The sequence below is a fragment of the Bombus terrestris genome, chromosome 17, assembly GCF_910591885.1.
Source record: "Bombus terrestris chromosome 17, iyBomTerr1.2, whole genome shotgun sequence".
Classification (NCBI taxonomy): domain Eukaryota; kingdom Metazoa; phylum Arthropoda; class Insecta; order Hymenoptera; family Apidae; genus Bombus; species Bombus terrestris.
Genome location: NC_063285.1, coordinates 7,026,194 through 7,040,010, shown reverse-complemented (window position 1 = coordinate 7,040,010; position 13,817 = coordinate 7,026,194). Strand labels below are relative to the sequence as shown.

The following is a 13,817-nucleotide window of genomic DNA, read 5'->3' as shown; positions in this document are numbered from 1 at the left end:
AGCTAAACCACCAGCTAGCCAAGTGACCACCTACATCAGATTCTCAATACTGGAGACTACGGAAGACTCCATGAATACAACCGAAACGGTAAATAATCTCCATACCCAAAGAATTCCCCCTCCTCCGCCAATATTCATTGACGACGTAATCGACATCCAAACAATGATAAGGACCATTGAAAAAGATATTAGCAAAGAGGACTACAAGTTAAAAATTAACAACAACCACGTGAAAATTCTGGCGACCCACCCACACGCCTATAGAAAGATAACTAACTTGCTAAAAACTTTGAATGCAAAATTCCACACATATCAGCTCAAGCAAGAAAGACCTTTTCGTGTGGTGCTACGCAATATCCACCACTCAGTCGACCTGGAGGAACTAAAGTTTGAACTTCAAACACTTGGCCACGAGGTAACCAACATCAGCAACATTAGACATAGAGTCACAAAAAATCCACTATCGTTATTTTTCATCGATATAAAACAAAAACAAAATAACAAAGATATCTACAACATCAATCGGCTGATGAACTCTATAGTTAAGATCGAACCACCTCTTGTAAAGAATGAGATAGTACAATGCAAAAGGTGCCAAAGGTACGGCCACACGCAGAATTACTGCAACCATAATTTCCGGTGCGTAAAATGTGCAGGTAGTCACCCCACTGACCAATGCACTAAATCTCCCAGAAACCCCCGCGAAGTGCATCCACTGTCAAGGAGAGTATCCTGCGAACTACAAAAGATGCTTAGCCTATAAAACACTACACAATAATAAGTACCCTAAACCCAAACCCACGGAGATAACCAAACAAGAACCTAGACCCCAAAAATTCTCTACACCATCAATCTCCTATGCCCAGGCAGCACAAGGAAACATAAAGAATTCGAAAACCCACAGTGGATACTCAGAAAATAGTGTTCCCACTTCACAAAACACAGACAACTTCACCAGACTCGAAAAACTAATCAAGAAGCAAACAGAGCAAATTAACAACTTGCTGTTACTACTTACACTCTTCATGGATAAATTAATACGCACAGAAGCAAAATAAAACCAATGCGTATAGCTCTGTGGAACGCCAACGGTCTAGCTCAGCACAAATTTGAACAACAACAGCAAAACGACGTAATGCTCATATCTGAAACCCACTTCACCGACAAAAACTATCTCAAAATACACGGCTACAACTTCTACCATACCCAACACTCAAGAGGAAAGGCACTCGGCGGCACCGAAATCATCATCAAATCCAGTATTAAGCATTACGCTTCCATCATTCCAGAAAGACTACTTTCAAGCCACAAGCGTAGCGATAGAAGACTGCCATGGTACAATCATCACCTCAGCAGTATACTGCCCTCCCAGACACACGATTGCTAAAGAGAACTTCGACAGCTTCTTTGACGCCCTAGGCCAACTGACAGCTATTTAGAGAAGTCTTTAATCACTCAACCTCTGCCTCAATCTCACTAAAAACAAAGGGAGATATCGAAACTGTCACAGAATTCTTAAACGCGAGCATAATAAACGCCATCCGCTGCTCAACACCTACCAAGACTTCTATCAGTAAACACGAATACCCCCATTACATATTAAACAAAATTACAGAAAAACGAAGACTAAGAAGAGTATGGCAAACACATAGAACACCGGACGACAAACGCAAGCTAAACAACGCAACCAGGAACTTAACCAAAACCATTAAAAAATACAAAAATGACTGTTTCCAAAAGTACCTGGTCAATTTGTCCCCCTCTGCCGACTCCAACTATTCACTATGGAAGGCTTCTAGAAAACTCACGCGTCCCCCGCAAATAATCCCACCAATTCGCTGTCCGCAAGGCGGATGGGCACGAAGCCCTATAGAAAAGGCCAACCTGTTCGCTAACTACCTATCCAACGTTTTTAAACCTCATTCCTCCAATACCACTCCGGAAATAACAGAATACCTGCATTCTCCCCTCCAAATGTCTCCCCCCATTAAACCTTTCACTTCTCTAGAAATTACTGAATTAATCCATCGTCTGAATCCCAGGAAAGCATCGGGGCTTGAGCAAACAAGTAAGAAAGCAATTAAGGAACTACCTGTAAAAGGGATTGCACTCATTTCTTCAATCTTCAACGCAATTTTTCGCCTTGAATACTATTCCAAAACCTGGAAAATGTCACTAATTACGATCATCCCAAAACCCGGAAAACCAATACACGATACTAGCTGTTATCGCCCAATTAGTCTTCTACCCACTTTGTCTGGACCTACGGAATCCAACTATGGGGAACAGCAATTAATTCCAACACTAAAATACTTCCAATTGAAAATACTAAGATCCCTAATAGATGCACCCTGGTATGTTACCAACGAAGCAATACATCGCGACCTCAATATACCCACAGTCGAAGAAGAAATAACAAAATGTATTAATAGATATATCAAAAGAGTTAATAAACTGTTACATGTGAATACTGTACATGTGAATGTTTGTGTAAGCGTCAGAGGACTTCCAGGTCTTGGTTGAGACAAAAGACAAGAGTTAGTCGTTAGAAGTATCTGGAAGAGTCGGTTGACAACAAGCGTTCGTGCGAATAGGATTTCGAGGTCTTTAGAGTATAAGATATATGTATAACTGTTGTGTGCTAAATAAAGGGAATTATTTGTATTTCCGAATCCATTCTATATCTTTACACAAACATCGAAACCCGCTAATTACTAAATTACTTAATACGTCGGGCCAGATCCGCAAGCTAAGAAAACACTATCCGTTAGACCTAAGCACTAGATTCAGCTAGATATTTCCAATAAGTAATATTTGCTTATTTATAATATTATTATTTATAAATTATACTTATTTATAATAAGTTAATGAGTTTATTAACTTATTATTTATTAACTGAGTTTATTAACTTATTATAAATAATTAGCCATGTCACTGCGCCACGCCAGAGAAACTTACTCAAAATTCTCAATGCGAAAATTGATTGTAAACTATTTGTAAATAAAAAGAAATCTATAATCATGTGCATACTTGACCTTTTGTATTGCATTAACTGAATATTCGACGTAGAACAGCGTAATACATAAATATGTTATCAGCAACGAAATAGTACCAATCACCTACAAGTTGTAAATATGAGAAATCGATATTTTGAACTGTGAGAGCGAAAGTATTTTATGATAAAGGAATAATATAGGAAACATTTGCAGTGATGCATTTGGAAAATTACATAATGTTTACCAATATCTTTTTTATGGAATTTAAATATGAACCATTGCATTGAATGTCAGAACGTTTTCGAGGCATCAGTGACATCGGCTGAAGGAACAGCTGTGAATAGAATTGATAACAATTTTAATTTAGCTTAATGTTGATAGTTTGCAAACAAGTAGACTTCATAGGATCATCTTCACCTTTTAATTATAAATCACATTGAAAGCGTAAACATAACGATGCAATTCTTCACGAATATAAAGATTATCTTAAACAAATCAAGTAATCTAATCAAATTAAAAAAATTTCGTACATTGCTTTAGTTACACATTTCTCTTCACAACTAACAATGAGCAAAGAAGCAAAGGAACGATCATTAGAGGAACGATGTAACGCATATATATCACAAATATGTTGTTTATTGAATGGCAGCCTTATCAACTGTCGGTGACTTCGACTTATTTTTGGAAACGTTGGAATCAAAGAGCATGGAAATGCAGTTAAGATGATGAGTCGTAGAAACATAGTTAATAATAATAAGTGAGTATGTATGCACTACAGACAATGCGTGGTGTAATAGAAGAAGGAGTTTCCTCGGTGTTATTATACACTGCTTACATTGAATTGCATTTCAGCGCCAGTCAGCAACTTTAACATGTAAGGGATACAAAGGCGTACATAGTTTTAATAAGATTACTGATATTTTTTGTCACATTCACTTAGAATTCGATTAAAGTTCTAATAGATTAAAAACAGTAATTACAGACAACTCCGTAAATGCATTTCGTTTGTTTAGCATTCGTACAGATACTTTTGAATGTGATAGATACATTGAGAAACTATCGTTAGCATCTATATCAGAAATATCGAGATCAAGTACTGAATCATGAAGATGAAAATTATGTAACTGTCGATAAAGACGATGCATCTTTTACCTTGGATATCAGACTGTGTTTATTACAACATTTTAGACGTGCATATACTTTAAGTTTATGTACTACAATTGATGACATGGCGACAATGTGTGAAAAATGTGGCAGATTGCTCTTAATTAACAACAATGTTATGTCCAAATGGAATGCATTACGGAAATGTATCGCACGTCCTAAGCTTGCCGAAATAATGCAAAATACATTAAGACATACTTTGAACAGACGGGGAATAGCAAGATGGAATTTCCTATGCGATCCCGTTGCAAATAATTTTTAAGATTCATGAGAAACATAAACGGCACTGAATTTAAATATATTGATGAGTATCTACAATGGTTAACAGCACTAGCAAAAGTTTTAGATGTCATTTAGGAGTAAAAGGACCACATTATGGCATTGTGTTATCGGCTTTATGTTTCGAAAAAGTTGGAGACATTAATAAAAGGTAATACAAGTACTGTACGCCATTAGTTAAAGGATTATTGAAGAGTTTCTATACAAGATTGGAATCATCTTTCTTTTGCCACGATTGAGGGTAATAAACCGCAGTTCTCGCTTTCACAATTTAAATCTCGATGGCCGAATTACAGCGAAACGAGTCACCATTATTATCACCAGAATTATATGCAGAACTTTTATATGCAGACGATTGTTGCTGACAAGTACGTACAGATAAAATAACTTTCTTATTGTTATTGCGATAACGTATATAGAAGTAAATTTTTACGCAACTTGTCTTCCTCTTTTTATGCTTGTTAGCGACCGTCAGAGGATATTGATAGCGTAGATGATGACTTTTCCGACTTTATATTATCACAATCTAAAACCTATAATTAAGTTTCTATTAATACAGGATTGGAAATCACAAAATTTTCTTCCGCTGTGACTTTCGTCGTGATTGGCATATGTTAAAGGATAATCCATTGATTCGGCGTATATTTTCTTTGATATAACACACCAATGTCTTCTTCTGCACCCATGGAGTGGTTGTTCAGTTATGCGTCAATGATAAATTTACCAAAGAGTAGGAAACTTTTATATTATATTTAACGTTTGAAGGAAAGTCCATTGTAAAGACCAATATAAAAAGAAGTGTTTCAACCGTTCGCGGAGAGACGCGATCGCGAGATAACGCGTCAACGAGAGTCGTAAATTCTCGTTATGATTAAACAATCGACGCCACGAACTGATTGATCCCCTATTTCTATTACGAGAAGAGAGGTGGTTGGAATGTGTGCATACGGAAAACTACACTGGATTTGTTAACAAAAGTTTAATAATAAATAAAGAAGCAACAATTTCAGTCAACGATCAACAATTAAGAACGAAAATGTAACAATCAAGGTTTGGTTAATGGTTTGCTTATAGCGAGACCTGTCGTACTTCGCAGCTTGAGATAGACTAGTAATTGTCCTTGGTAACGGGTGCTTTCCTCAGATATGAATCCATACAGTATCCGGGTCCCCTGGACCAATCGGAGTTGGAGAAAATGCCCAACCATCGCACAAGGCACCCAGTGCCTTGCTCCCTGGATTAGATAAGCCTGCAGGGGCAGTCGCTCGTCTCAGGTCGAACGGGGCACATTCTAAGCCCTCCCGTCTCCCGGAACGGTTCCGGAGCAGGCGGGACGCTGCTCACCCGCCGAAGGCCATTCGGTGGAGCCAATCACCTTAACTCGGCCCTCTTGCCAGCATCTTGGCCATCAACCACTGCCACCACGAGTCCATACCCATGATTGGCCGAGCAGAGGGGTCGATACTCCCTCCGGGCTGTAACTCGACCCGCCCGTGCTACCAACCTTAGTCATTGGTGGGACTATCGTGTGGATGTACGGCCACGTCACTGCCGGCCGACGACCTGCTAACCGAGCTCGGCAGTTCCAGATGGGACTCACGTAAGCGGGGGCCTCAAGGTACTTTGTTAATTACAAGTTAATTACAAACTTTCGTGATTTTTCCAATTACAATATATGTACATACCGTGTATGTTTCTGTACATAATTTATCACTAAGTAACTAAATTTCACCGAATTATATCGTTAAGTTTTGTTGTAAAATGTTACACCATTTTCATAAAAATTCACATTCATAAAGTTCAAACATTCCTGCAAAATACAGATCACCTGGAATTCGAATTTTCGATATTATAACATAATCTTTGTTTTCGTCGATTCTACATAAATGGAGTCATCAAGCATGTGTTACATATCTGACAAAACTCCTTTATGATCTGAACATGGCCAACAAAGTTCTCCAAACGAATACCCCACTCTTTCAATCGTAAGATTATAAAAGCCATTCCCAATCTCCAGAAATCGATTTTTCTTGTATTATTCCTCAAAAAGTAAATTTTATTTCATCTTGCGAAATAATTATAGTTCTTAACACTTTACAATTACAATAATAATATTTTCTTGAAAGTTAAGCGAAGTTTATCGTACGTAGCAAACTCTCTCGAACCACCTTTGAGATATCAAACTTTATTTAAAAAAGAAAGACAAAAAGCTCCTTATGGTTTATGACGTGGCACATACATGACCGTAAAAATTTTAGACATTCTCGTAGTTTGTGATATTCTGTGATTTTACGTGATTATAACACGTCGTGTCTTCAGTTTTTTTTCGAATAATCAAAATGAGTATCCAACCCATAATAGTTTACCATACATAATTTATGGTCGTGTTATCTACGATTTCTCTCTCTACAGGCGAAAGTGAAGGGCAGGCGGCCGCCCCAAGCGTTCAAATTTTACATTTTCTTACAGGAAATGATCCGCAAGGTCGTTAGAGAGAAAATGTATATCTTCGAAACCCGTGAGAAGTTGGATGTCATTGCTAAGAAAAGACACGGAGGTACGGAAAGCAGGTTTTTAGTATAGAGAAAGATATATAATTGAGGTGTACAGTTCGTAATGATTGTCGCTGATCCTTGTCCGGAGTAATTGTTGCTAGAGGCTGTAGATCTCGTTGCTCTACTTCTGATTTTCCTCCTAATTTAGTTGCGTAGAAGAAAAATCGGACTCCGGCCGCCGGGATTCGAATACGGGTTCCGAACGTTCTTAACCTAACGCGCTAACCACTTTTTTTTTGTTTATTATTTCCAGGTTTTTTACATATTTTTTTTACATGATTTTTTTCCAGAATAAACGCTGAACTCTGGTTGTGGGATGGTTCAGGCAAATGTACCGATACGCGACGGTACGACATAGCCATGCATTATTACATTCTTTTTTTCTTTTTTTTTTTTAAGATTATTATTGTAACTTAAATTTAAGCCGCTGTTGCGCTGTGTTTATGGACGATATTTTAATTTATGTCCTGAAAGCCTGGTCGCACAAACAGGACAGTACGCGCTAACCACTGCGCCGCCGTCGTCCGACGCTAATTAGTGTCGAGTGGAGGTATTTGGCTTTTCGATAAAAAATGGATAGTAAAAATATTTTTTTTTTTTTTCGTTTGTACAAAGCTTCAAAAACCGCCCGAAATTCATGCCTCTAGACTAGAATATCCCCTTAAATAAATATCAATCTCGAAAAATGACAATATTCTAAAGAGATTAGGAGTAAACTTAAAAATATATTATAATTACGGTGCGTTTAACTAATTTAAATTTCCAAGGCAAAACATGTCTAACTTATGAACTTATGAGCTGTTGATAAACATGGCAATTCTTGTATGAATCACATATAGTCAATACAATTGATCACTGTACATTGCGATATTCACATACATACACATGAGATGAAATACTATATGATATTTAAATTTAACTTAAATAAAAAACTACCTACTACTTATTATGTGAAATAATATTTTATCCAGCCTGAATGTCACGTTTAGTCTCTATTTCATTGATTGTATCATATATTTTAACGCCGACTGGTTAAACATCTACAAGGTTCATGAGAAAACAACTTGAGAACCAAAGTGAGCCTTTACAGCAAATGAAGGATTCTTAAAAAGGTTTTACTTTAGAACCATCTTATTTTAAAATATATTTATTTTCTATCATCATCATTTATTGTTCAGTAGACTTTTTAATGATGAATTATCATTGTCAACGAACAATCTCGGAACTTTTGTTTGGTGAAGGATGATAGAGGATTTTGTCATTATAATGTTGTCCTTATAATGGAAAAATGTTCATATTCAGTGAGCAGATGAATTGCTTACAGCTCTGAAATCATGTGCGTATAAATACCTGCATTCTTATTAAAATTTCATAGAAAAAACAAGCAATGTCACAAATGGATTTATTTAGAAAGGAGACGAGTGAAGAGACAAAATGAAAAGTATGATGAATCCCTTCTTCATAAAATTGTATTTATATTCCTCTGATTTAAACGGAAGAAATAACGTTCAAATAGTTAGTCACACAATACAGTATATTATCAGTAGTAAGATCATTATACTGGACATTTTGGTGATCTGATGTATCCAGTACAACCTGAAATAACCAAAAATATATGTATTTATATTAGTTCCTATTTTCTTATACGAAGATACTTTTATACGCACCTTGATATTCGTTGTCGGGACGTTGATTTAAACTCTTCTTTCAGAATAAATTTCTTAATTCCCATCTGGTAAACTTCAACATACTTCTCCCAATTCATATCCCGTAAATCTAGTTTCACCATATCGCTGTCGTGTAACATTGTCGCCTTCCTCGCCAAGTCGGAACAGTTATCCCTTCGGAAAGTCCATTCTTGTGTAGTGAAAAATGCAAATGATGCGAGCAGTTTATTACTATTTCTGAGAAGTTTCATCATTCTGAAATATCATTTTTAATTATTAGTATAGATGAAAACAATGATTATCCCAGAAAGATTGTTCTCGTTGTTCGAGGATCGATAGAATACTCACATTGGTTTACTACCTCGAAGTCTTAAAAATATATCTATGACGAACGCAGGCAAAACATGCGGAATTACACTGCGAACGTTGTAAATATATCTATTAGCTATCATTGGACAACCCGGGTACCATAATGTATCGTCCAGTGACGTTGCTATACTACATTTCACCGTGGTATCCTTCAACTGACCCCATCTTGCGAATTGAAACAATTACATTTGTACCATTAATCAAATTACGCTTAAAGTACAGTTTATTACTATCCGAGTATCTCAGGAAATATTATGTAATTAAATAAGTATTACATTACATCACTAATTTCCTAAATTAACATATTAACGAGATGAAAGTGGATTTTTGTATTCTACGTTTGTGTGCGCTTACATTGTCCACATTACTTAAAAAAACTTAAATTTTTGGAATGCTCTAATAATCTAATTACATTAGGTGAAAAATATTCTTAATAAATATTACTTAAAGGGGCATGCGTTACTCGTGCAGTTGTAAACTTTAACTTCATGATCACTATGTAACGTGACATGCCATGCAGTACATAATATCGTATCGACTACGAAATCGACAGGCACTAAATCCAATCTTGCATCTCTCCTGCCCCATATTGCTGTTGCACATCCTCTGCCGATTAGCAGAAAGCTACCTGGGAACATTAAATTTGTTTAGAAATTATTTGTGATTTTGGATTAGCAGAAATGTAACGCTAAATACATACGAATAGATTCTTGTAATAGTGAGCAACAACAAATTTCAACTATAATAATGATGATCTAGTGGAAAGACTCTAACAAACTAATCGGTTAACTCTACTCCTGTAAAATGTAAGGAGTATTGAACAATTATCACTGAAAAAGATTTATGTAAATACCTGTAACTGCAGAAATATTCTGTATCCAACCAGGACATGGTTCTTCCAAAGAGGCACCAATTACGCTTGGCCGTACTATCGCAACTGGCAGATCTTTGCACTTGCTTGCTACAATTTGCTCTGCTAAATTCTTACTGAATGTGTATGTGTTTGGATAAGTTTTTAAAATCTTTTTTTCTATTTGGTTGATCGACGTTTCGTCGAATTTGTCACATATATCGATCACGTCTGAAGGGTTCAAGTTCGTACTGCAAAATCAATGATAAATGAACATATTCTTCACGTTATAATTACAAATATTCGTAAACCATGGAACAACGTTTGCGTATAACTTATTCTTACGTATAAACTTTTTCCTCAATCTCATGTAGATTCGCATTACTAAAGGCTGTGCTGACGTGAACGAAGCTAATCGGATGCTTTAGTTCGTTCCAAAGCTCGATGACACGAAGAGTACCCTTCGTATTCACATTAACAGCCACGTGTAACGGCTCGTTGAATCTCACAGTGGCCGCGGCGTGAAACACTATGTTTACTTTCTCTAACAACAGATTTCTATCTTCTCGCGAAAGACCTAAATCCGGCAGACTCACGTCACCTTTCATGGGATAAACTCTGCTCAAAGCTGAGGGGTGTTTTGCTTTGATGTCATCGAAAATCTGAAGACGACAAAATACCAACTCAATTGCAGAAAAGGAATTTAATAAATTTGGCTTTTGACAGGCTTAAATATTGAAAGAAACAAGAATAATATTTACGAACGGGATCATCTATGAGCTTCTTAAATCGTTGTTCTACCATTTCGTTATTTTTTGAACGAATTAGTATAAAAATAGCAGCGACGCGTGGACACACGCGCATCAATTTTTCCAAAAGACATAATCCTACGAATCCGGTTGCTCCAGTTACAAGGATCCGACTATCGGCGTAGAATTCCTCGAGAGAAATTATCTTATTCAGTCCTTCATCGGTCACATTTTCACTCGTTTCTTTATTAATTGTATCCATGTTTCAGACTTGTGATCTTGACACTCTCAATCCTAATATTTGCCATAGATTAGCATTTCCGACAAATAGTAAGTGGATAAATGTGTTAAATAATGTAATAAACTGATTATAGTTGATAACTTTTTATACATCTTTTTGGAGAAGTCTACAGATAATATTCACAAAAGGAAACATAATTCAACAATTATGTTTTCGTTTTGCATGAATCAAATAATTGTGTTATGTTAACGATGCTTCTAGTGTAATGTATAAATACTTTTTTTACACAGTAAAATCGTTCACCAAAAAGGAAGCTAAAGGAGGGTAAAATAGCTATGCAATGCATGAAGTAGAATTTTTCTTGTGGCTGTACATTAATTGTATTATTGCACATTACTCCATGAAACGATATCGTAATTGATACTTAATTAATATTTAATCTTTACGTAGATTCGTTTGAATTCATTTTTTATTTTATTTTATTTTACAATACCAAGCCTTGTGTTTCAGAAATTGCTGTTTTATAGAAATTTGATATGTTAAATACTGTACACACATATATGTATATATATAGTATACGGGCGAAGAAAATTATTATATCGAGTAATAACTAGCAACAATTTGTGAAGTTTGATATTTGTAAAATTGAACATAAAGACTTTTTAACACTTGAATGTGATGACAGGATGTTTATGTTATAATTTGAAGAGATATTTTGCCGCGTCTAAATAATTAACAAGTACATTTGTAAAAAAAGTGATAAATAAAATAAGGGAAATATATTTTACCTCAATATAGAATATTTTACTCGAACTTAATAATATAATTGCGTAATACATAATGTGTCCACTACCATTACATAGTTTCTTTTATATAGAATCAATATTACATATGTATGTCGGGTTGGCGTTACGATTAGAGTTAGGGTTAAGGGCGTAAACGAATTCCTATTGACACTAGACGTGATCACTATGCAATAGAGGAGATATTTACTAGTGCAAACATGACCATGTTGGAATTGGACAAGTAATCGCGATAAATTGATACTCGAGAAGCTAATGACAATGATCCTAGGCTCAATAACGAATCCACGGTCAACGGGATGACGAACTCTACGCTTCTTTAGCGTCTAAGTTGTACTCAATGTTAATGCGTGGGGCAATCACTACGTATCCGAGAGTTACTTGAATCGTCGTCGAGATCGTACCGGAGAGTAACTCTCCGTCTCGACGATGCCGTCGAGGAAAACTATAATGGGTGGGTCTAAGGACATGAGATCCTCGGATTCGTCAAAGAAAGCTTTCGTTCCAAAGGTGAGGGAAATTAGCGCTATTGCTAATTGGTCGATCTCCATATCGGCGTTTTGAAAGAGATGCTGGCCGCCCTTGAGGGGAGGTTGTTGACGGGGGGCAACGCTCGTGGAGGATAGGTTTCTCCTATCTTCCCGTAGTTGCAACAAAGTCTATTTGACGGACTTCGCTTGACTAAATCTTAAGATCTATAGCGGGTCCTCACGTTAGCTAAACATACGCCACAAAGGCATGCCGACACCCGGCGATCATCTTACCCGGAGGACAAAATCTGCGTGTGGCGGGCCGCGGGATAGAAACTATTGAAGTATTTACTGCCACGTGTCGCTACGACTATTTCTTTTAAGGAGAGGTATAGAGTTACTCTGTGCCTTTGTTAGATAAAACGTTCATCCCTTTGACCGCGGCTACGTTCGGCGACTGATTGTCGCCTCGAGCCCAAGCTCATGATCATAAATCTCGAACAATCGGAGCGGCATTTGTTTAATCCAAGTTACAGAGTTGCGGTATTCCCGCGAATCCAAGGAGGAGCTCCGGCGTTCTTTCATCTCCGACATGTATATTTCAGTTTATTTGGGTTTGTTTCAATTTATTTTACAAACAAGGGACCTTTACTATTTAAAATATAATATGACTAAAATATCTTAAACGTTTAATGTATTCACCACGGAGCATATTTTCATCTTTCATAAACCAGAAAGGTCGAAGACAGTCCTTAACAATAACTTATGAAAAACCCTTCTTAAACTCAACTTTTGCCAATAAATAGCCGGAGTTTCGTGCAACTATCACACGAAGGCGAATGTTCCGATCACCTCTAATGACTGGTTCTAAATTACTGAATAACCACAATAATGAACCATTTTTACTGTGTAAAATGTAAAATGCAAAATAAATATTTTAAAATTCAAAAACTTCATTTAAACTATTGCAGTAAATTATCGGATAATATTTTTGATATATATGATATTGGTAATGATGAAAACAATTAATAAAAGACACAATTCAATACAGAATAACAAAGAATCACCTGTTACCTGTTGCTACTTCCACTGCGTATTCCTTATCAAAGATGGAGCAATAATGCGTCTTCACGATAGTAGATCCCGAAAAGTCTGTCACTGTACTGTAATGATCACGATGTAATACTCCTTTGGATACTCGTACTTTTAATAACACCACCCTACCACTGAAACTGTATTACGTCATACATAAATGATTCGATTAACATTTTTATCTCCAGAATCAAGCAAAAAATAGATTTGAACGTTTGAATTTTACTGACATTCTTATTGCTTATAATAGTTGATTAGTTAAGATGAAGGCGAAAATATTTGAATTGTAAATTCCATTTCATATTACGAACTACTTGTTCTGCTGGCATTAAATAACACACAGTCAGTGTGAAACTGAAAGTATTCATGCAATGCTTTAACATAAATTAAAAGTATGGTAACATCGTTTAGCAAGAAATTCGTAGGAAATGAAAAATATATACATATTCTTACAATTCTCCAAAATAATTTTCAAAAAAAAAGTATTCTATACCTATTCCTATGGTGGGAATATTAATAATTATCTAGCAAATGCTAAATATATATGTTGTTACGTCGCGTGAAGAGGTCCGCGCGACGTCT

General features: G+C 36.2%; 1 protein-coding gene across 1 annotated transcript; it reads right to left on the bottom strand.

The window, feature by feature from the left end:
* Nucleotides 1-9,842: 9,842 nt before the first annotated feature.
* Nucleotides 9,843-13,541, bottom strand: LOC100648265 (putative fatty acyl-CoA reductase CG5065). The gene is made up of 4 exons (XM_020867852.2): nucleotides 13,218-13,541; nucleotides 10,646-10,923; nucleotides 10,226-10,542; nucleotides 9,843-10,131 (listed from the first exon to the last, which is right to left on the bottom strand). The coding sequence occupies exons 2-4, from the start codon at nucleotides 10,889-10,891 to the stop codon at nucleotides 9,858-9,860; spliced, it is 837 nt and encodes a 278-aa protein (XP_020723511.2). The 5' UTR covers nucleotides 10,892-10,923; nucleotides 13,218-13,541; the 3' UTR covers nucleotides 9,843-9,857.
* Nucleotides 13,542-13,817: the final 276 nt, after the last annotated feature.